Source organism: Mirounga angustirostris, unplaced genomic scaffold (assembly GCF_029215605.1).
Source record: "Mirounga angustirostris isolate CCGP_5_RB_7025 unplaced genomic scaffold, mMirAng1.0.hap1 SCAF_11, whole genome shotgun sequence".
NCBI lineage: Eukaryota > Metazoa > Chordata > Mammalia > Carnivora > Phocidae > Mirounga > Mirounga angustirostris.
In genome coordinates, this window is record NW_026991719.1 from 15,608,253 (window position 1) to 15,633,046 (window position 24,794).

At 45.9% G+C, this 24,794-nt stretch overlaps 1 protein-coding gene across 1 annotated transcript in view; it reads right to left on the reverse strand.

The window, feature by feature from the left end:
* Positions 1–23,302, reverse strand: part of MAP3K15 (mitogen-activated protein kinase kinase kinase 15) — a 122,977-nt gene extending 99,675 nt beyond the window's left edge. The window contains exons 1-3 of the mRNA XM_045875677.2: positions 22,702–23,302; positions 2,848–2,987; positions 120–143 (exon numbers count right to left, since the gene is read on the reverse strand). Of these exons, the coding sequence (XP_045731633.1) occupies positions 120–143; positions 2,848–2,987; positions 22,702–23,059 (522 nt within the window). The 5' untranslated portion in view covers positions 23,060–23,302. The remainder of the gene's footprint in view (positions 1–119; positions 144–2,847; positions 2,988–22,701) is intronic.
* Between the last annotated feature and the right edge of the window lie 1,492 nt (positions 23,303–24,794).

Genomic DNA, 24,794 nt, shown 5'->3' on the forward strand with positions numbered 1-24,794 from the left:
TGCTTCTCCCTCTGACCCTCCTCCCTCTCGTGCTCTCGGTCTCTCATTCTCTCTCGCAAATAAATAAATAAAATCTTAAAAAAAATAAAAAAATAAAAATCTGAAAACATCGTACTTACTGTGTTTTTCTGAGTTACCATATCCTGAAAAGAAAAAGAGAAGATGAATATAGCTTTTAAAGATAGCCATTTATTTCCGTAAGCACTGCAAGCACTTTGCCCCCCATTATCCAGCACCCACGTCAGAGCACGAGTTACTCATCTCAAACCTTCTCCTTCCCCTGTGTGAAAAGCTTCAAAAAGGGGGAGCCTCAGAGAATTGTAAAATTCATATTCTAGGGCAAACGTATCGTAATTGGCTGGATTTTGGAACGATGGAGGGGCATATATGGTTATAAGGATTTCCCGTAGCGGTGGCAATGCTTTCGTCCAGACGTTCTGAGCTTCAAGTTTGGGGCCCTGAATGCCCTGCAGCTCGCCTGCCCAGGGAGGAAGGTCAGGGACGGGGCGGAACTGCCCGGAAGTACCGCGATATCGCGATATCCTCGGGGCTGCAAGCACTTCTCGGCTCCATCCGGGCGACCCTGCCCCGGAAGGCTTCCTAAGCAGCGGGCGCTGCTGGGAGCATTCCTGACACCTCACCGGACCAGCCTAGGAACATCAAACCCAATGACGACGATTTTAGTCAGCTAACTTCGCATAATGGTTATGCAGCCCTTGACTGTATCATTTATGTGCCGGAAGCCAACACTTGCTGACGAGAGGAAACATAATTAAACAGCTGCCCCGTAAAATGGGTTTTATACACTCTGAGATTTCGGCATTCCAAGTGCAGCCTCCTTCTTCCGGTGTCAGATATAACAGACCACCCATTTCCATTTTAGGAACTATTTTTTCATATTCTAAGAAAGTAAAACTGTCAAAGTCATGGGACTTTCTAGAGGAGTCCACTAAGGCATTGTTGAGGGGAAAAAAAAAACATACTGCATTGGAAAAAAAAATACTTTCTAATTTCATGTTTCTCATCAAAATAAGGCTTAATAATCTACCCTTTGACATTTTCTAATTCTAAATATTTGCAAGCACAACTACCTTAAGTGAAAATCAGTGAAAGAAAAAAAAAATCAGTAAAAGAAAAAAAAATCAGTATCTAAATATCTAAAGTAATACTTTAGATACTAAATATCTGAAGTAATAGATGATGTCTATCTAGAACTTTCTGCCCACTTTGGTGACTGTTCTGTGTTGTCATCTTATCATTTGAGTTGAGAAACTTTTTTTTTAATGTGTAGGTTTGGATCAAATTGCCCACTAGAAGATTCAGAGTCGTGTGTTTGCTTCAGTGGAAGTTAACAGTTTTTGCCTTCATTTCCCTAATGAGCCTGGAAACACTGAAGTGGCCTACAAACGCCTCTATGCAGTAGGCTCACACAGCGGTCAGGAAGTCATCTGTGTGAGCGAGAACTTCAGATGGGTTTATAGCCTTTTGGGAAATTATTCGACAGCATAAAATACAATAATAGACCCGTTTCTTCTTTCAATGTCCTCTGAATGACTTCTTAAAACCCAGTACTGTGCCCTAATTACACAGTACACATCTACGTCAAGTGTATGTGATACAGAATGGAGAGAGGTTCCACATCTGAAGCAGGCTGGTCTTCTACCAGGAAATAACCCCCAATTATTACAGAACCCAGAAAAATCTGGTTAATATTAAATCTCAACAAACACAAAAATATTCCCCTTTACCATCACAAAACTGTGCATTTATATACTAGTGACATTTAACACTAAGGGAGCTGGACATTTAGAACTGCTGCCCATGAAAGCTAATTTGAAGTCACTAGTTCTCACCCGTGGCTGTACTTTTGAGAGGTTAAAAAAAAAAAAAGTCCCTCAGAGACTGTGATGTAACTGGTCTGGGGTATGACCTGGGTATTGGGGTATTTACAAGCTGTCCAAGTAATTCTAAAGTGCAGTCAAGGTTGAGTAACACTGCTGTAAACAAACTGAGCTTTACTCCTGAAATCATCTAAAGCAGACCGGGACTTTCTGACCAATATTAAGACATTCGACAATGTTAATATTCCCTGAGTTTTATAGTAGCTCACCTCAGACATTCATATTTTACAAATATGAGCATTTTTTATGTTTTTACTTTAATTCCAGTTAACCTGCAGTGTTGTATTAGTTTCAGGTGGACACTATATGATTCGGCCCTTCCACCCAGGTCTTCCTACGCCACTGCCATCTCCCCCTCTCTGTTCCAAATATGAGCATTTTGGGGAAGTACTATTATCCAAAAAACATCTGTATCAAACTTGCAAGAATAAATTTTTTAAAATATCATCATTACTGAGTCGTGCATGAACAGATGAGTTTTCAGTTTTGCTCTGCTTTGAATGGTGGGGGGGGGGACAACAGATTAAATACGGATGATGTCTATCTAAAACTTTCTGCCCACTTTGGTGACTGTTCTGTGTCGTCATCTTATCATTTGAGTTGAGAAACTATTTTTTTTTAATGTGTAGGTTTGGATCAAATTGCCCATTAAAAGATTCAGAATCGTGTGTTTGCTTCAATGGAAGTTAACAGTTTTTGCCTTCATTTCCCTAATGAGCCTGGAAACACTGAAGTGGCCTACAAATGCCTCTCTGCAGTATGTAGGCTCACACAGTGGTCAGGAAGTCATCTGTGTGAGCGAGAAGCTGTAGTAGGAAGGAAGGAGTTGCACAAGCAAATCTTTTTTTTTCTCCAACCTCCTGCGCTCCATGTACATTTCCTCTGAATGTGTAATACCGTTTTCCCAAAGCCAAGTATTCACAAGAAGATGAACGATACCCTTTACCTTCAATGAAAGAGCAGTGTCCGCGTCGGTGTCATGGTACAGGATCACATTATTGGCCATGTCAAAGCTTTCTCGGACCCCCAGATGGTAAAAGAGTGAAGGCTGTCTGGAGACATCACTCATGTCCACCACGGCAACATCTGAGATGAACAAGGACAGGACAGGACACGGTGTGGGAGAGAAAGAGAGGTGATCGGTCTACTGAATCTACTTCCTGCTGATCACCAATGGGGAACTACTGCAATTTGTGTTTCTACCAACAGTCTCTTAGGTAAAGCAGAAAGTGATGAGTCCTTGGCTTAAAATGACCCCAGGAACAGTGGAAGAAAAGCAACAAGAAAAACCTCTTCCTTCCTCAAAGTGCTGGGAACGTAGCCTCACTTAAATTTGCTGATTAATTTAGTTTCACTGTTATCTTTATTAGGAAGTATGTCATCTCCAAAGAATATACTTAGCTTATATACAAATTATAAAGTATAATGAAATGTAAAACAATGCTCCTGCCATGCAGCCCAAGACATAGAACATTATCTGTATTCTCAGAGTCTCATGTGCCTCTTCCCAGTCACATCTCTTCCCTCCTGCTCAGAGAACACCTGTCTTGATCTCCGTATTTATCGGTTCCCTGCATGTTTATGTGTATATATAAAAATATATATGCACGCACATGTATATATATGCACATGTATATTAGGCACATGCATGAACAAGAATATAGATTAGATATGCATATATTATATATGCTTGTTATATATACACATATATACTTATATATGCATGTGTATAAACAGTATATTGTTTAGTTCTGTATGTTTTTGAACCTTATATACATAGTGCCACACCACATGTATTCTTGGACTTGCTGTTGGTTGGTGTGATACCACCAGTTTGCACGTCTAGGTCTAATTCAGCACCACATTCCATTATATGAGGACTGGACAGAAATTTCTTTATCCATCCTGTCTAAATGCATGTTTTTTTTTTTCTTTTTCCTATTTCAAACTGCTATGATGAACATTCCTTCTGGCTCACATGTCCACCATCAGCTTGAGAATGTAGATCAAATGCCCCTGGAGGTATGTCCCACAGAGACTTATTCCAAACAGGGGAACAACATATCACATCAACAAGGAGAGTGTTTAAATGTGCCTAGTAATATTGGATACCAGTTCAAAACTCGTCATTTTTGAAAGTATAAAAGCTCCAAGTTTGACTGGACCTTCCCTACCACATGCAGAGATTCTGGAAAGAACATCCAAGACTTACTCTTGCACTGCTGTGACTCATAGGAAGTCACCGAATATCCCAAAGACGCAGAACAGAGGTGAGGTGAATGGGCGCAAGAAGAAACAAGGAGGTGGGCAGTAGCCCCATCAGCACCAGGAATCGCTGGCTCTGTGCAGGAGGTGTTGGGAGTCCTGAGGCCAAGCATCAACAAGCCCTGGGCGGGCCTTTTGTTTTCAAATTTATGGATTTCCTGCTATATGCCAGGCATTGTGTGGAGTTTGACAGATAGAAGGGAGAACAAGGCCTAATCCCTTTCCTCAAAAAAAAAAAAAAAAAAAAAGTGTATAATACAATGAGAGTGATAGGAAGAAAATGGTGGTTAGAATCAGTCAGGAAGGCAGAAATGAGGGGGAACCATGACAGAGAACCCGCAGGAGGGTACTCAACCCACACTGGGGTGGAGGTCAATCAGGGAAGGCCCACAGGAAGTGATGTTGTCTGGGATCTGAAGGTCCAGAAGAGTCAGGCAAATTGGTGTGAGGGTGAGGTGATGGAAAGGGAAAGAAAGAGAAGACAACAAGTGCAAAGGGCCAAAGGTAAGATGGGGTATGTTAGGGCAACTGCAAATAATTTCAGAAGATGAACCTGGAAGGGTTAATAGGTGCCAGATGGTGAAGGGGTCTGAAGGCCATGTTAAGAGGGCTGCCTCTATCTTAAGGCGATGGGAAACCTATGGTAGGGTGGTTTTTTAGATTTTACTTTTTATCATGGAAAAATACAAATACATATAAAAGTAGAAGAGTATAATGAAACCCCCATAGCCCCTTTACTTCCCTCAACAACTCTCAACTCAAAGCCCGCCTTGTTCCATCTCTGCTGGCAAATCCAAGACATCATTTCATTTCATTTCCAAATATTTCAGTACATACTGCTAAAAGCGGAGAAGGCAAAGGAAAAAAAAAATCACTATAGTGGACGCCTGGGTGGCTCAGTTGGTTAAGTGTCCAACTCTTGGTTTCGGCTCAGGTCGTAATCTCAGGGTCGTGGGATCAAGCCCACATTAGGCTCTGTGCTCAGCAGAGAATCCGCTTGGGATTCTCTCTCCCTCCCCCTCTGCCTCTGCCCCCGCCCCCCGCCCACGCCACCCTGCATGTTCTCTAATATAAATAAATGAAATCTTAAAAAAATATAACTGTATGTAGTCTCAATGTCTCACTTAAAAGTTCTAAAAAAAAAGTAATAATCATGAGGGGTTTTAAACAGGAGCCTATCATACCCAAATTCACCCTTTTGAGGTTGTTGCTCAAGAAAGGACGAATGAATATGCTGAAGAAACCCTTTACAACCCAGTGTGGTTATCTCCAATAGGTAACTGCTCCCCACAGACATTTGCTTAGAGTCAAAAATCACACTGCAGCTGAACGAATCAGACATTCTGCTTATGGGATCGTTCCCTGGACTCTACCTACTCACATCAAAAAGCATGGGTTTCCTACCGATGCTATTAAGAAGTGGCAACACACGCTAACACCAAGGCCATGGCGACTGCTACAATTAGTTACTTGAGGAAAGCAAGCAATCTGAAGACAAAGCAGAGTGATGGGAAGAGGCAGAGGACAGGGATGGAGGACAGAAGCCCCCAACTTATGTCGGCCATTTTTGTCGGAAACCTTCAACTTAGGGGAGTAGCTTGTCGCTGAGGAGATGACGATTTAATCCGGTGACACGAGTTCCTTCTTTCCTCTGCCTTCTCAGAGGTCTGTGTCGGGTCCTGTACTCCAGCCTCCCCACCTGCACTAAAGAGCCCCTCCGTGGCTCCACCAAGGGTTGGAATAGAGACTTTTCAGTACCTAATTAACCCAGAGCAGATTGATATTGCCACTCAAAATTCCAAGTAAGCCATGTTCAATAGAAAAACTGTCTCAGACCCAAAGCTGCCATTTTTACCTGATATTTGTCACTCAGGCCACTAGACTAAGTTTACACTGAGGATTTATACCACAATAATATTCAACCAGCTTAGTTTTACAACTCCTAAGATACTAATTTAGATTTATAAATGCTAAGTATGATTAAACACCACATTGGAATTTTTATATACGAGGCATCCAGGGTTGTTGTTTTTTTTTTCCCTCAAGAGATCATAAGTTACCTAAAAGCTTCAATCACCACAACGGTCCCCTGCTTTGATATTTACAAAGTAGTTCCACAAACATCTTGGTTAAATTTCAGAACCACCCTGGTATACTGGCAGGGAAGGTACTGGTTTTACTTGGTAGATGGGGAAATGAAGCCCAAAGATTCACCCAAGGTCTCACAGCCAGGGCACAACAGAATCACGGCTCCCAAGTGTCCAGGTGAGGTTTCCTAACTTCCTGACTCACTTTCTGAAACATAGCCACCAGGGGTAAAACAGTTGATTTATCCAGCTAAATCTTAGGCAAACAGATCACAGATAAAAAGAGGTAAAAGGCAGATTTCCATTTGCAAATGCAGACCATGCTCGAGCAACCATTACCTTTCAGTTTCTAAGGACACAGGTCAGCTTCTGGGGAAAAGTCTGCATACAATAAACCATCCTTCTTGATGGGGACATATATGCACCTTACCCGTCTTGGTTTAACAACGCTTAAGAAGTGATACCACAACAGGGACTTGTAACAAGCCAAGGCTCCCCTTAAAATCTACGCGTAGCAGGAAAGTGTCTGAATTTAAAAACAAAGTGCCCTTCAAACAATTTAAGAATGCTAATATGAAACCAAGATGAATGATACATAGGATTTTAGTTCATTAAAAACTTTTGAACACTTGGGCGCCTGGGTGGCTCAGATGGTTGAGCGTCTGCCTTCGGCTCAGGTCATGATCCCGGGGTCCTGGGATCGAGTCCCACATCGGGCTCCCTACTCCTTGGGAGCCTGCTTCTCCCTCTGCCTCTCTCTCTCTCTCTCTATCTCTCATGAATAGATAAATAAAATCTTAAAAAAAAAAATATTTAAAAAAAAAAAAAGAAGCTTTAAAAAAAAAACTTTTGAACACTTAAACATTCTTTTTGTGCAATGTTTTATAAGTAGTAAGTAAAACTGTAATTTTCTAGTGTGGTTTAAAAGCCTCTGATTTCCAAAGCAAAGCATTCATCAACAAAATGATATAATGGTAAATGATTTACCAAATAGTAATTCTGTGATTGTACTGGCTCACGCCAGTCTTTTTAAATATATTCCAGGCAATCTGAAATAACGAAGGTAAGATTGGTTGTATCTAAATGAGCTAGATTTTAGAATAACTTTACTGCCAAAGACATTTTAAAAAATCTGATTGGACTTAGACAACATTAGTTATCCAAAAGCTACCTAAAAACAGCAGAGCCCAGATTTACTAGACAGGAAGCGCCTTCTACTTCTACTTTAAATCCAATTTTCCAATCCCATAAGGGGGAGACAACCTACCAATTCAGTGTCAGGAAGTCAACAAATCCTTACCAAATACAACATCAACAGGGGCTGGGTGCCAGGTGCTTGAAGTATCACGTTGCAACGGGGAAGGCAGGGGGCAGGAGAGTGGGGACATCGGGAACCTATACTTGGCCCCCTATCTTTGGCTTTCCAGGATCTTTTTTTAAGAATGACCAAAAAATAAAATGTGTATACCTTTGTAAGTGTGATTGAGATGTATCCACTACGAGTTTTTTTCAAAGACATATGCGAAATATAAGCAAACTATGATCTGAGGTGAATGGACACACTGAGCTTAATTTTAGAGCACTCACAATGAAACATTGGCCACATAAAACGTAGCATGACTTAAGTCACTTAGCTTGCACATGTTCATGTTGCTCTTTCAGCTAACGAGGACAAGACCACTGCACGCCAGGGTGCGTTCATCACTTTAAGTGCTCTCAGTATTGGCGCCATCATCCATGACGGTGCTCGTCACAGCTCCAACTCGGGGTTCTCTGGCAGCCCCGAAATATACCACCTCAATATTTTCATCTTCACCACCTGAATGTTCTCTTCAGCTTCCTTCCACCCTTTTATAAAGGGATCTGCTTTGACCTAACTTTCTTCGGCAAAGTTTTTGGAGACATAGTTCTTAAAAGCCTTTTCTGACCAGCAGATAACGACTCTCTCTTCTGCAAGGTCTGTGGCATACATCACCTTCAAGAGGTGTGCGATTTCAGAGATGAGGAGAGCTTGAGGTACTGGGACCACACAGCGCCAACTGTGAAGGGGTACCGCTGAGCTTTTCTGTCAGAGTGACACAATTGTAGGAAACAGCGCTGCCTTCCTTAATTTGTTCTCTGATTGTCTCATTAAAATGACCGCCAGTCAACACAAGAGGACCTGTGGCTTTTACATCCACTTCAACAGTAACACCCCCCTTTTACTTAATGAAATCAGCTGTTCCTTCAAGATCAACTCTAGGTGCCAGGACTTCTGGCCGGACCACTGATTTCACCCATTCTGTACTCAGAGCTTCCTGAGTGAGGTCCGCCCCACAGCCTGCGGAGGGGCACAGAGTTCATTTGGTGATGACAGTGGGAATTCACTGCTGGATACAGGGCCTTTTTTCTTCGTCCTTACCCCACCTAATTTCGTTTTTTTCTCCCATGTACCAGTACCCTTTTCCCTAGGTGGTTGAGAATCAATGTCCAGAGTTCCTGGTTTCCATCAAGCATGCCTCACTAGCCACAGACATTATGAAAATTACTTAACAAGGTCGAGTCTTTTGAATGCAGGATTCTCATTCTCAGGAAAGAGGATACCTTTTTTTAGTAAACCCAACCAACAAGTCTTACGGCGTCAGCCTTGTGAGATCCAATGACCATCCAAGGGTCATTCTAGACATCAAAATGGTCTTGGCTCCCGGCTCACAACCAAAATAACTGGAAGACTACTCTGGAGACCAATCAAGAGCCTTTATGATATCGACCATTTCCATTGCCTTGTGTTTCATGTATTCCACTTTTGCTCCCAACTTTTAACAATCATACAGAGCATCTGGTACGGACAGAACTGGCCTGATACAATACAGCTGGCCTTGAGGATATTTTTGCTTGTGGTAAGTTGATCAGTAAGATGCAGAGATATTATATTCTGGTTACTAATGCTTCATGACAAAACATCTCAAAATGTAATGGTCCAAGTTTAAGTTCTGGTTCTCAGTCAGATGGAATAGACATTCCAGTCTGTCTCTCCCTGAACACATCCGTAAAAACTAGGCAGAATGGATCGAATAGCTATTTAAGAATATGAAAAGGAAGCAAGCAGATTGGAGAAGACCCGATTCCAAAGTACCACCAAACCAAAATCAAGTTCCCCATTTCCCCTCCAGTCTCCCTTAGCTCGGACTGAAGGCAGCCTGAAACCCCAAAAATGGGTGCCGGGTGTCGACGCAGAGAGCACCAGGAGAGGCCCTCTACTTCTGGCTCAGAAAGCAGCAAAGGGGCCTCCAAATGCTGAGAGTGAAGGCAGTTGTCCACTTTTCTCTTTTCTCTCTTCCCTTGCACATCCAGGACCCCTATGATCCCACAGCAGTATCAGGTGAGACCGTCAGGGCAGTGGTGCCTACAGGTGCCTGGACCTCTGAGACAGTGGAATCTTCTGCTCTAACTGGAGGAGCTGTGGTCCCAAGGAGGGTGGTGGTGAATCCCCACCGCTTTTTTCTCTCTCTGAATTCCTGGCCTCAAACATGGGCAGTTGTGGGAAGTGTGAGGCAGAGTGGGTTAACTAAAGCCCCGGTCTTCTGGCCACAGGACCGAAAAGGGGAGTCCCAGTAAATCACAAAGTACAAAGCCAAGCAGCACTGAAAAGACTTTGAAATCACAAAGGGCACCACAACTGAAACTGAACTTGGCAGCCTAAACCAACCAGGCTGACCACCCATTAAGGCAAAAATACCAACAGACTCCATAGGACATATGCAAGGCCTAGAATCTCATCAGAGGATTTCAAAAGATCCAGGGTACAATCCAAAATCACTTGGATCACTTCAAAGACGCAGGAACGTTTCAACTCACATGGGAAAAGACAATCAATGGACTCCAATAACAAGAGGACACAGACATCACAATTACCTGACAATGACTTTAAAGCAATTATTATAAAAGTCCTCCGAAAAGTAAGGGCAGACACTTCTGAAAAGAATGGGAAAAAAAAAGTCTCAACAAATAAAAAGAAGAACCAAATGGAAATCTTAGGAATGAATAATATAATAACCAAAATAGAAAACTCACCAGAATGGCTCACAAAAAGAATGGACATGATAGAGGGGTCAGTGAAATTAAAGACTGCTCAGTAGAAATGATCCAATCTGAACAATAGAGAGAAAACAAAGACTTTATGCTCAAACATAGAAACATCTAGAAATTAAGGCCCTCTTCCAAAGGCCCATAAACCAATAGGTGAAAAGCGCAGGGAAGGATCATGAATAAACAGCTCAGGAAAAAAAAGGGGGGGGGAATATGCCCAACTACATGCAGAATAAGGGAAATACAAGCTCAAACTAAGATACCATCTCTCAACTATCAGATTACCAAGAGTCAAAAGATTGGCAACCAGTTTGGCCATAAAGAAGGACAAGGTACAAAATGGTATAACCCACAGATAGGAATATGAGACTAGCTACAAAATTATAGGTGCATTTGTTCTTCAATACACAAATGTCACTCTGGGATACCTAATGAACAAACAAACCTATATACATATTACATAGAATCTACACAAAATTATTCACTGCAGCTTAGTAGCCAAAAATAATATATATATCTATATATCTATAGATATATAGAATAATTTAGATATATATTCTAAGTATCCTTTAAGAAGGGATTGGTAAAATAAACAAGATACATCCACCCAATGAAGTACTATCCAGCTATAAAAAAGGAAAAGGAAGATTCCCATATTCTGATTTGGAAAATTGTCCAGGCTCCACTGTTAATGGAAAAATGCAAGATGCACAACAGTATATTGGTCTGGTACCTTTTAAATAAGAAAGGGAGAATAAGAATGCACATTCATATGTGCTTTTATTTACATAGCACAAGTGGTCACACTTTTCCCATAAAGGACCAGATAAATATTTTTGGCTTTGTGAGCTACACAGTCTCTGCCATTACAGAGATGGATGGAGGTGTTCCAATATAACTTTATTTACAAAATGAAGGTGGCCGGCTTGCAGATTGCAGTGTGCTGACAACGGAAATAAAGAAGTACTATAAGGATAAATAAGAAACTAAAAAAAAAAATTAGGGGAAACAGTGTAGATGGGATAAAAGAAATAAACTGGACTTCATCAAAATTAAAATTTGTGCATTAGAGACATCCTCAAGAAAGTTCAAAGATACATCACAGAATGGCAGAGAAAATTTGCTGATCATGTATGACAAGGGATCAGTCTCCAGGTCATATAAAGAATTTTTACAACTCAATAGTAAGAGGACAAATAACTAAAAAAATGGGCAAAGGGTTCACACAGATATTTCTCCAAAGAAGATACACAAATGGCCAAAAAACACATGGAAAGACAGTCAACATCCTTCGTCACCAGGGAAATGTGAATCAAACCCACCATGAGCTACCACTTTAAACCCACTAGGACAGCTACCATAAACAGACAAGAACCAGTGTGATGAGGATTTGGTGTGACTGGAATGCTCATACGCTGCTGGTGGGAATGTAAAATGTGTAGCTGTTTTGGACAACAGCCTTTTGGAAAGCGGTTCCTCAAAAGGTTAAATATAAGGTGGATGCAACCCAAGTGTCCATTGATGGATAAACAGTTAAACAAAATATGGTATATCCCTACAATGGATTGTTCAACCTTAAAAAGCAAGGAAATTCGGACACATGCCGCAACATGGATGAACATCAAGGACATTAAATGAAATAAGCCAGTCACAAAAAAATAAATACTGTATGATTCCACTGACATGAAGTATGTCCGGTAGTCAAATCATAGAAACAGAAAGCACAACGGTGGCTGCCAGGGGCTGAGGGGAGAGGAAAACTGGGAGTTGTTCAATGGGTGGAGAATTTCAGTTTTTTAAGATGGACAAGTTCTGGAGATTGGTTGCACAACAAAGTGAAATGTACTGAATGCTACTGAACGGCTCGTTTGGAAATGGCTGAGAGATTTTGTATTAGCTGCTTTTTAATCAGAATACAATTTTTTTTAAAGAAGCTTAAACAGAGTGTTACCACAGGATCTAGAAATCCCGCTCCTAGGCTAGGCACATACTCAAGAGAAAGGCAAGCAAATGTCTACACAAAAAGTTGCAGTGTTCTTCAAAATTAGAAACCACCCCCAAATCCATCCACAGATGGATAAAAACGTGGTATATCCGTCCAGCAGAATTTCCTGCCACCCCCCAAAGGGAACGCAGTCCAGACACGTGCGGCCACACAGATGAACCGTGGACACGAGCGAGAGGAAGCCAGTCTGTTTTTTTTTTTTTTTAAGATTTTATGTATTTATTCATGAGAGACAGAGAGAGAGAGGCAGAGGGAGAAGCAGGCTCCCCATGGAGCAGGAGCCCGATGCGGGACTCGATCCCAGGACCCTGGGATCATGACCTGAGCCAAAGGCAGACGCTTAACCATCTGAGCCACCCAGGCACCGGAGAGGAAGCCAGGCTTACAAGGCAGGTTACATCAGGCCGCTGACATGAATCAGCCCATCGAGAGAGACAGGAGAGAGACAGAAAGGAGAGTAACGGTTGCCCGGGGCCGGGGCTAGGTGCTTGGAACGGGCAAGGACCGCGAACGGCACTGGCTTCTTTGCTGGGTGCAAGGGCGACCGCCGCACGGTTCCAGATCGGGACGAAGCGCCACCGCGGGGGAGGATGCCATCCCAACGGAGCTGCGTTCTCGGGGGCTTGCTCTGGTTTTTGAAAAAGTAGAATATTTGGGGCGCCTGGGTGGCTCAGTTGGTAAGCGACTGCCTTCGGCTCAGGTCATGATCCTGGAGTCCCGGGATCGAGTCCCGCATCGGGCTCCCTGCTCGGCAGGGAGTCTGCTTCTCCCTCTCCCACTCCCCGTTTGTGTTCCCTCTCTCGCTGTGTCTTTCTCTGTCAAATAAATAAATAAAATCTTTAAAAAAAAAAAAAGAAAAAGAAAAAGTAGAATATTCTTAGCAGCAGCACCGTTCCTACCTTGGAACTACTCAACTCTTCAACAACAGAAAACAAACTGCGGTGTATGCTTACAACGAAATACTGCGGAGAAATGAAAACGAACGAATTATTGCTGTATTAACAACAGAGAGGAATTCCACAAACATAATGGTCAGTGAAAGGGGCCAGAGGCAACAAAAGGAAATTGTATTCCATTTATAAAAAGAGAGAGAGGCAAACCAAGAAACAGACTCTTAAGAGAACACACTGCTGGTCACCAGAGGGGAGGTGGGGCGGGGGAATGGGGGAAACAGGTGATGGGGATGAAGGAGCGCGCTTGTCCTGATGAGCACCGGGTGATCTATGGGATTGACTCACTGTATTCTACACCGGAATATGTTAAGTATATTGGAATAAAAAAAACTTAAAAAGAAAAAAGAAAACCAGAAGAAACCAGAAGCCAGCACTCTCTGCGGTGCGACTGGCACTCCCTTTTCTGATCCAAGTGCACAGTTACACAGCAGAGCATACACTTAAGATTGTGCCCTTTTCTGTATGTATTCTGTACCCTAATAGAAAGAAAAAAAATCAAGAGCATCTCAAAGCAGGGGTTTGGACCTCTTCCTCACTTCCATTCTTCAGCACAGGACCAGGAATGGAGCCAGGGTTAAATCTCCAACCTCCAAACTTTGGGGAAAAAAAATTGTCTGACCCGACTGCGGGAGGATAATGTGACCCTACCACCTGACATTGCTGAGCACTTACCAAGTTCAGGGCACTGTGCGTCAATCTCTAGAGATTTTTTTTTTAATGAGGCTCAGAGATGTTAAGTAAGCTTATCCTGGGTCACACAACCAATAAAGGACAGGGCAAACCTGGAAACCGGATCTCCAAAGCCAGGGTTTTTTTCCCCCCTCTGCCACTTGTGTCACCCAGGGCAGTGGGACACAGTGACGGAACACATGCTGGTCAAGCTTCATCATGGATCTGTTTGGTGGTCTGTACCCCAGAAGGCAGAGAGGCCATTGGCCCGAAGGATAACCTGCACTTCCTACACTTTCCTGGATGGTGAGGTGCCAGGCAGGCAGCCGTGGTTCTGGCAACCGGACTCTGAGTGCCTGGAACACTCATCCGGGGCGAGATGCTTCTCCCAGGTGCTTGAGACAAGGTGTCAGGTGTGCTTCATCACAAGTCACCCGCGTCCAACTGCGTACGTGATCAATCACAGACTTCAGTGTAAAAACTCCAACAGTCAAGTGTTCAGAAGAACACAGGAGAGTCTGTGTACAACCACAACCTGGAGGGAGGCAAGACTTCTCAGCGAGGACACAGAAGGTAACCTTAACAGAAAAATAACCTCGAGGAGACTTCATCAGAATGAAAGTTCTCTGTTCATCACAAGTCCCAAGGAGATGAATAAGCAAGCCACAGTCTGGGAGCAAATGCTCACAACATACACTTCAGACAAAGCACTTGAATCCAGAATATATAAAGAACTCCTGTAATTCAATAATAAGAGGACAACCCAATTAAATGGGCAAATGGTCTCAACAGACACCTCACAAAGGAATGTATGTGCATGGCAAAAAGCACCTGAAAAGGTACTCAACATCATTAATCATCAAGGCAAGGTGAATTAAAACCTTAATAAGAAACCACTACACCCCCACTAACAAGGCCAGAGTCGAAAAGCTCAATGATACAAAATGTCGGTGAGGATGCGAAGCCACAAGAACTCTTGTGCCTCAGTGCCAAGAATATAAAATAGTACAACCACTTGGGGAAAAGGTTTGGAGTTTCCTTATACAGTTTAACATACACCTACCCTTTGATCCAGCCATTCCACTGCTGGTTATTGACTCGAGGAATGAAAACATTTGCCCACAAAAAAGACCTATATACAAATGTTCATAGCAATTTCACTTGTAATAGCCCAAACTGGGAACCACCCACATGTCCTTCAACAGGAGAATAACTAAACCAACTGCGTATATCCATGCAATCCAACAGTACTCTGCACGAACAAGGAGCAAACTACAGATATACGGCACGATATGGGTGAATCTCAAAAACATCATGCCGAGCAAAGGAAGCTAGACCCGGAGAGTGCACACTGTATGAGCCCATTTACACAAAACTCTAGCAAAGGCAAATCTAACTGGTGGTGATGGCCTCTCAGGCACTCTCTGGGGCCAGGAATGGGAGTGGAGAGGGCAATGAGCAAGAGGAGACATGAGGGAACTTTCTGGACAGATGGAACTTCTATTGTGATAGGGTCTGTTTACGCAGGTTTAGTCATTTCTCACATTGTGCAGCGGAGATGTGTACATTCAATGTATACATACTGTAGGTTAAAAATGCTTAAGACTGTAATAATCAAGTGTGGGGCAGGGAGTAGGTAGCGGTAAAGAAATCAATATGGCACAATGATACTCACTGTTGAAGCTGCGTAATGTCCATGTTTGCAATTTTCCACAATAAGAATTTAAGAAAAAATTCATCTACATCTAAAGCGCCTACTCCTTTCCCGCTTCCACCTCTGTCCAACTCTGCCCCCGGGCTGACCCTGATTCTCTGGTGAACGCTGCTTCCTGCCGCAGTCCACAGCTCAGCTCCTTCCTGCGCTGCACCCCCTACTACCAACCAAGCCCCAGCAACTGCCAGGCATTTTGGCCAAGCCCTGCCACACCCAACAGCCCGAAAGCTGGGAAGGTATTGGGGTGGGGGGGACAAGAAGTTTTCCAGCTGGCTTTGCATGAAATCACCCCTCCCCCACTGATGTTATTTGACCAGGATTTAAACAGCTCCTATCCCAAAGCCTGGTACACAGAGGCTTTCAACAATAGTTTATGGCTTGCATTCTAAAAGTCTGGTTTTTAAGTTGGCTGCTGGGAACCCCTAACACATTCTGCCCCAGTGACAACAGCCAGCCAGCAATGCAGCAGGCCAGCCCCCGAGGGTTTATCTACCCTCCATGCACTCAAGGCTCACACAGCAAAGCTGTGAGGAAATGCTGCAGGTGCAATGCTTCTTTCACTCAGCCCACATGACTAAGAATTGAGTCAAGTTCCAGGTTCAATGAGGAGTCAGTAGCAGTAACAGCAGCTAGAAAGGAAGGAGGCTCTGGGAACGGCCCCCATGGGCAAGCCAGCAGCCAGGTCCAGCAGAGGACAGCTGAGGTCCAGCCAGGGGCTCACGCGGTCTTGTCCCCGCAAGGAAAGTCACTGTGGCCTGAGCAAGCCACACCGTTGGCTCCAGCAGGGAGAGAGGAGGCCTCTCAGTTATAACGTCATCTTTATTCTCCCACTGCACTTGTTTAAAATAAAATCCCATTGTGAAAAATATACATCGTAGAAAGTGTGGACAAATGAAAAGAACCAGTATTCTCAGAACACAGTTCAAACCACCGTTTCCATTCCAGGGTCTCCAGTGTGAGCTGTTCTCGTCTGTTCTATTTGAGATGTACCACTGAGGAGAAAGGTCCAGATCCAGAAATGTGTCGTTAGGATGTCTCCTCTTTCCTAATAAAAAATCACAACTGGACTATATCTATGCCTGGCCGCCATTTTCAACATGGTTTCCACAGGAAACCACATTCTGATTTCCTGCGGAGGGTACCGAACAAGTTTTGCTTCATCTCAATGGGAGAAACCAAGTGTCATCTGCGTCCACTGAGAGTTATTCTAAAAAGGAACTGGACAGATATTCCTAGGAATCACTCCAAGAGTAGCAAAGAAAACCGCATCTGGCTCCCTGCCGTTGAAGAGTTAATTATCAGCAATTATTTAATCACAACTGTGTTACTCGCTAGGAATGAAAACCTCGGTGTGATCGAAGCCGGCAGAGAGCAGGTGAGGAGTCTGTGAAGGCTCCCTGGAAGAACGGAGATGTGAAGGCGGAGGAGGTTTGGGGCAGAGCAAGACTGCAGGCTACGGTGGCATCAGAGCAGAGGACACGGAGAGGAACACACCAAGACTGACCCAGCCTTAAGAGACCAGTGACGAAGCTGTTGCCTGTTGGCCACAACGTGGATGAGAGGAGAGAAGTCCTGGACCGGGGAGGAGGGGCACATAGAGCGAAGTCAAGCAGATCTGAGAACCACTTTGGAAGCAACAGGCTGGATTTGGCAATGACTGAGAGGGTGGGGCCAAGACTGACTCCCAGGTTGCTGATTTTGCTCATCCATGTTTAGTTTTTTAACAGAAGACGATGTCTAACTATTGCCCCTACATTCTGCTGGAAATAGATTTGGCCCATCTCCTGACCACGGCTAGGTGCCGCACAAAGTGCAGCTTCTACGACTGTCAAACCCACACATCCCACAGGCCTGTCTTCCTTAGAACTTTATGCATTTTCCAGAGTGACGGGGAGAGTATGCACCCAATTACGAGCCGTCTTAAGGCATGTATAAGCCTCTCTCTTGAGCAGAAGCCAATGCACCGGAGGATTGAGTCCACAAAAGTGGAGAGCTGCATTTAGGCATTTCCAGCAGAATGCACTGCAAGCTTTATTAGTCAGGGTAAGCTAGGCTATGCTGCCACAGGAGTTTCAGGGGCTTAACTACCATGTTGAACACATGACCTTCGAGGAAGCCACAAGAGAGGCAAAGAGAGATGGAGGTGGCGCACTGATGTCTCAGTCACCTTCAGAGTGATGCTTGATGTTGCTCACATTTCACAGGCCAGCACTAATCACGACGACCCACGCTAACTGCAAGGGAGATTTGGAACTGTGGGAGAAGATATGGATGCTTGCAAGGCACGGTCTTTGCCACACGACACATCAAGCTGATGAAGAATCCACAGGTATGGGGCGCCTGAGGGGCTCAGTCAGTTAAGCGGCTGACTTTCGGCTCAGGTCATGATCTTAGGGTCCTGGGATCGAGCCCTGCGTCAGGCTCTCCGCTCAGTGGCGAGTCTGCCTGTCCCTCTCCCTTTCCCCCAGCTCGTGCTCGCTCTCTCAAGAAATAAAACCTTTAAAAAAAATTCACAAGTAACATCACAGATGGAGAAGCTAGACATAACCCATGGAAAGGGCAGCAAAAGGGACTAGAGCTGGCCGTACTTTAAACCATGACATATCCTATTTTGGCGGAAAGTCCGATATTACCGCCAGCTTAAAAACTAACAGAATCACTATAGTATCATTTGATACAAAAGGAAAAAAATAACCTAGCCTCCAAAACCAGTGAAACCAAATAGAAGCTAGAATGTGTTCTTCCATTGCTGGTATGAACCCAGGGGAGCCAGCGTCTCAATTCTGCCTTCCTCACGCCCAGCCCCACGGCGCGGGCACCACGGTCGGCGGAGATTATAAACGGGGAGGATCCAGGACATGAGGGGATTCGTGGCCTGACCTCCTCTTGGAAAGGCATACCTTGCAGACAACTTTCTAGCATTTGTGCTAGATTTTCATGACCCAAGTTATACTCTTACCACGGTAACAACCCCCACCCCCCAATCTTAGTAGCCTGACCAAATAAAAGCTTCTCTCTTGCTTATGCAAACCCCTAAGTGAACATTCCTGCTTCAATAGCTACCCTCCGAAGAGTGGTTCAGGGATCCAGGTGCCTTCCACCTCAGAAGCAGGGCCCCAGGGTCAGGAAAGTGGCATCTAAAGGAGGTTCAGAGAGGAGCAAAGTTAGGCAGAGCCAGACCCAACAGCGACAGAGAACTTGCGCCCCAGGGCAGGTAGGGACAAGGCTTGATCAAAGGGGCGGTTCTTGTCATTGGACCCGTTACTAGCTAAGGCAAGAAGGCCACGAATTAGCACGCAGCTGGAGGCTCTAACTTAGATTGGTCTCTAACCACCCAACCAACTGGAGAGTAAACGGGCATCAATGATACGGTGCGTTCCTTGGCGATAACTGTATTGTATTCTACTGCACCAGACCTCCGTTTAAGATTTGATACCACAGTTAAGCATATTCAACTATAGTGTCCGAGAAAACAGAATTTCCAGCTCAGAATGTGTGGGAAAGCACGAGCCAGAGTTACACAGATTTCCTTCCCGCAGGAAGTCTCGGTTTTTGCTGTGTTCCCAGGCACCGAGCTCCAAGAGAGACACGCACAGCACGCACTCGGGAAGCAGAACAGGCTGGTGCGTGTACATACACTCCGCACACGCAGTAAGTGATCGCAAGTCATGACTATGAATTCTGTTCAAGTAGATACATGGGCATTTAAACAAAAGGAATCAAGGCACATCCAGAAGAACGGGTTTCTTCAAGGAAAAAAAAAAAAGAGAGAGAGAAGACCTGTCTTGTTTTCCAAGCACTAGAAGTAACCAAGGGATTGACCCTCACTGAATTTAACAGTTCTACTGAATTCCAGACTCTCATCTTTTTTTTTTTTTTTTTAAGATTTTATTTATTTGACAGAGAGAGACACCGCGAGAGAGGGAACACAAGCAGGGGGAGCGGGAGAGGGAGAGGCAGGCTTCCCGCAGAGCAGGGGGCCCGATCCCAGGACCCTAGGATCATGACCCGAGCTGAAGGCAGACGCCTAACAACTGAGCCACCCAGGTGCCCCCAGACTCTCATCTTTGAAGACGGAGGACAGATGCTTAAAAAGTAAAACAAAAGCTAGTCCTTCTGCAGACCAAAGGCACACAGGGACCTCTGCTAAAAGCGAACAAGATGTCCCTCAAAAAAAATTAAACATGAAATTACCATATGATGCAGCAATTCCCTAGGTGGGCATATACCCCAGAAAGTGAAAGAAGAGACTTGAGCAGGTATTCAGACACCCATGGTCATTAGGACGTTATCTACAATAGCCTGAAGGTGGAAACGACCCAAATGCCCCATCTGCAGATGCGAGGGCGAACACTGGCGTATTCATTAGCCTTCAAGGACACTCCGCTACGCACCACAGCGCAAATGAACCTCGAGGACATTGTGTTAATCAAAATAAGCCAGACACAAAAAGACAAAGACTGCATGATCCCAGTTATATGAAATTTCTGCAACAGGCAAATTCAAGGAGACAGAAAGTAGAACAGTGGTTATCAGGGGCTAAGGGGAGGGAGGAATGACAAGTTACTGTTGAAGGGGCACAGAATTTTTGTTTGGGCTGATGAAAAAGTTCTGCAGGGGGATGGTGGTGTTGGTTGCACAAGAGTGTGAATGTACTTAATGCCAATGAAATGCATAAAGATGTTTAAATGGCAGATTTTAGGTGACAAATATTTTCAGATTTCCTTTTCAAGTGCTCGTGGCCGTGTTCTTTCACCAGCGTCACCGGTCCTCGCTCGAGCTGAAGGCCCGCCTGCGGCTCTCTCGCACCCCCACCGAATCACCCAGGCACCGGCGACCCCGAACCTCTCCTCCAGACCCACACAGGACCACGGAAAACCGTACAAGGCGGGGGAAAACACACTCCAGCCAGCTTTGCCTTGCTAGGAGTACAAGAGACCGGAAGTACACTTCACAACTACCAGGCTCCCTAAAATACCTTTGGGGACAGCTCATTCGGTCCTCTCGCCCACAGTTTTCTAGAACAGCGCAGTCCAGTGGGACCTTCTGTGAGGAAGAGCATGCTCTCTTCGCTGTGCCTGCTGAGCCCTTGAAATACAGCTGGTGACAATAACGGACTGATTTACTGCATTTAAACTGACTTCCTTGTGAACTGCCCCCTGCCGCTAGGGGCCACCGTGTTGGACAGCGTGCTTTTAGAACTTGTACAAAGAAGCCAAAGTGACAGATTTGGTTTTCTGTGCGGTTTGTGTTGCCGGTGTTCTGTTTTGTTTGGGTGGAGATGCCCCAAGTCCGTGAGTGGTAGAGATCAGGAGAGGTTGGGGGGGGGGCTCTCTGTTTAGTCCATAAACCCACTATTGGACTTGCATAGGTCTTCGGTCAAACCCATGCAAAGAATTTATTAGTTGTAATGACGTACCGAGAAATGATTTAGTCAAGACCAAGCCAAGGTCAACCAAAGGAGGTACACGATGCAGAAAATTCTAGGCAATCTGGGCCCAGAGCAAGAAAAGGTGAGGTGCCTTGTGTAGCTCTGGGATCGAAAGCCCAAGATTTCTGACCGGACTTTCACACCGAACCAGAAGGGGTCCGGTTAGTAGATGAAGGCTTGTTACACCCCCCCGCCCCCCGAGTAAAGCCGTGGCACCCCCGTCTTCAGAGTTGGCACCAGCAGGCAAGAGGCTACAACTGTGCAGCACAGCGAGAGACATTTCACCTTTCAGAGAAGAGTCTTTTCAAACTCTAATTTAGGAGGAGGATGAATAGAGGTCAAGAAAACCGAGTGGTTCTGGGTGAAGTGGGCTCCCGAGGAACTTTTCTAAAAAGACGTAGCACTGAGGAGTACACTCTGAGTGGTCAGAAATGTCAAGAGTGTTTTCAAAGGGCTCAGCTGCCACTTTATTTGAACAAGCCTGACACCCCGCCCCCTTCCAGGTGGGGAGCATTTGCTCTGCAGAAAACAGATCCCTGTTGCCTCTGAGAATGGAGAACAATACACCTGGGTTACTGCTTCCGCGACGGGTGGCCAGGGTCTCAAACTCCCCCTGTACCTTCTCACATGCTTTTAGGCTTAGGGTGGGCACTGTTACCACCTCTTGACCAACGGAGAGAGCAAGGCACAAACCAGGTAATTACCGTCCCACGTACAAGGCTTATTAATGTCACCCAAGCGCCAGCGGCTTGTCACATAGATTCCAAAGATTCGGTAAGGAAAAACATCCAAGCAGCAATCCATTCCACACCTGGAGAAACTTGCCAACCAAAAAGTATTGATTTTAAGACTGGATTCTTACCACAAGCTTATCACAGTGAGCTTGGAGTATCTAGTATCCCATTCCAGCAAGGAAAGACACCCGGACCCCCCCCCCCGCCCCCAAATGCTTCTGCATTACGGGATAAAATAGATTTGTCACACTGGTGGTAGAGCACAGCCCCACCGTTAAGTGTGTTTGGGGCAGGAATTAAACTACTGGAAAGAACACTGGGCATTTCTAAGAGCACCTCCCCCTACACGTAGATCCGCGCTCCATTGTAGCACAGGGATTCCCACTCTCGGCTGCAAAATGCAATCATCTGGGAAAGCATTAAAAACTCGTGGGGCCTCAGATTGTGGGATCATTCGTCTGGGATACAATCTGGACAGGAGGAGTTTTAAAAGTTCCCCAGGTGATTCTAATGTGTAGCTAGGGTTGGGGCCCGCTCACTGCTGTAAGGGACTGGGCCGGAGGGAGGAAGTAAAAGCTGGGTGGGGAGGAGGGCTCCGCATCATCTGGGTTACGGGCTGTTTCTTGGGTCAACTGCTGTTTAAGGGGATCGAAAAATAACGAGCTTAAATGCCAGCGGCGTCCGTTTTCTTATCTGTAAAAAGGTACAATGCCCCTTCCTCTCCCCTCGCGGAAAGGCAGGGCGGGCCGGTGGTGAGAGGCACGGGAGGCTAGGCTGGGGAGGGGCCGGGGCCGTGGCGTGGGCCAGGGTCAGGAAAGCGGACAGGGTGGGGTGGGGTGGGGTGGAGTGCGGGTGAAGGGGGCATCCGCCTCACCTGCGTCGTAGAAGGCGTCGAGCACAGCTGTCTCCCCGAAGTCGAGCTCCCCGAAGGGCACGGAGATGAACTGGGCGCCCTCGGCCTCGCAGGCCCGCAGCAGGCACTGGCGCGCCCCCGCCTCCTGGCCGCCGGCCGCGCCGCCCTGCGGGCTCTCGCTGTGCACATATACTGCCCGCAGAGCCCGCCGCGGCCCGCCCCCGCCCTCGGCCCCGCTCCCGCTCGCCGCGCCCTCGGCCGCCCCGTCGGGCTCCGCCGGCCCCGCTGCGCCCTCGGCTCCCGGCGGCAGCGGGCACGGTGGTGACTCGGCCGCCGCCCCGAGCGCCCCAGCCGGGGGAGTCCCGCCGCCGCTCTCCATGTGGCCGCCCTGCGAGCCCTTCCTGGGTTCCACCTCCGCACGAGCGGCGGGCGGCTGCGGGCCACAAGCAGTCCCGGCACCTGTTCCCGGGCCGCGGGCGGGGAGCTGCGGGAGCCAGCGCGCGCCGGTGGCCCCGCGGCGGGCAGGTGAAGACAGGGCCCCGCGGCCGCAGACGCAAGCCGCAGCCCCGCAGCCCCCGAGCGCCCTTTGAAGGCTGGGGAGAGAGAGAGGCGGGGGCTGGGGACGTCAGGGCGAGCGAAGGGCGGGGGGAGGTCTGGGAAGGGCGGCGGGGCAGGAGCTGGCAGGGCGCCCCCTGCCGCCTCCCCCCGGCAGCGCCCGAGGAGGGCGGATTCGTCAGTTTCAGGTTTTTGTTGTTGCCTTCCCTCCAGACTGACCAACTTTAGGAGGAGTCCCGGTTTTTTCCTTCAAAACAAGTCGAAGCTTTTCAAGCAGAGTAAAAACTCTTTCAAAGCGCTGGTTTGGAGGTAAATATCCAATTTCAAACTAAATACAGAGGTAGTTTTAACTCAGAATTGAGGGGAGAAGATGCTTATTTCAAACGCCTCTGATGTTGATAAATAAATTAATTAAAAGATAAATAAATCGCCTCTGATTTTGTACTCTTTGTCCCTAGTGTCCAAGAGCATGGCCCTCCTGAGCCCAGGTCTGGAGGCTGCTCGTCCTGACTTTCACCGTGACCTTGCCAAAGCACCAGAAAGAACCAGCAACGAATTTTGTATGCCAGGAAAATAGGCTCCAAGCAGGATGCCTGCCCGACCTATGAAATGCTGTGAACCCAAACGGATCTTTACTCTGGGTCTTACCCGCCTCACAATTTTAGGCTCCAATATTAAAATGTAGTATTACCGCTGCAGGTAGTACTTTTATTTAAAAGATGGGACGTGGGGGCCTGGGTGGGTCAGTAGGTTAAGCACCTACCTTCGGCTCAGGTCATGATCTCAGGGTCCTGGATTGGAGCCCCACCTCGGGCTCCCTGCTCCGCGGGAAGCCTGCTTCTCCCTCTCCCTCTGCCCTTCCCCCCCACTTGTGTGATCTCTCTCGCTCTCAAATAAAATCTTTTTTAAAAAATGAAAAAAATAAAAGATAGGAGGCACCGGATGTTGTCACAAGGTTTTGGGGTTTGGGTTTTTCATTGTTAACACTAGTATTATTGAGATATAATTCACAAACCATCCAATTCACCCATTTGAGTGGTTTTTAGTATATTCACAGAGCTGAGCAGCCATCACCATACTGACTTTTAGAACATCTTCATCACCTCCCCCCAAAACCCCAGTATCCGATAGCACTCACTGCCCCTCAGTCCTAAGCAACCACCAATCTACTTTCTGTCTCTATAGATTTGCCTATTCTGGACATTTCATACATATGGAATCATACAAGTTGTGGACCGAGGATATGTATCCAGGAATGGATTTCTGGGTCATATGAGAACTCCATGCTTAACCTTTGGAGAAACTGCCACTGTTTTCCAAAGTGGCTCCACCATTTTACATTCCCACCAACAGTATATGAGGGTTCCAATTTCTCCTCACTGTCACCAACACTTGTTATTGGCTTTTTGATTAGAGCCATCCTAGTGGGTGTGAAGTGGTACCTCACTGTGATTTTGATTTGCATTTCCCTTATGACTAATGTTGAGCATCTTGTCATGTGCTTATTCACTATTTGTATAACTTCTTTGGAGAAATGTCCATTCAGATCTTTTGTCCAT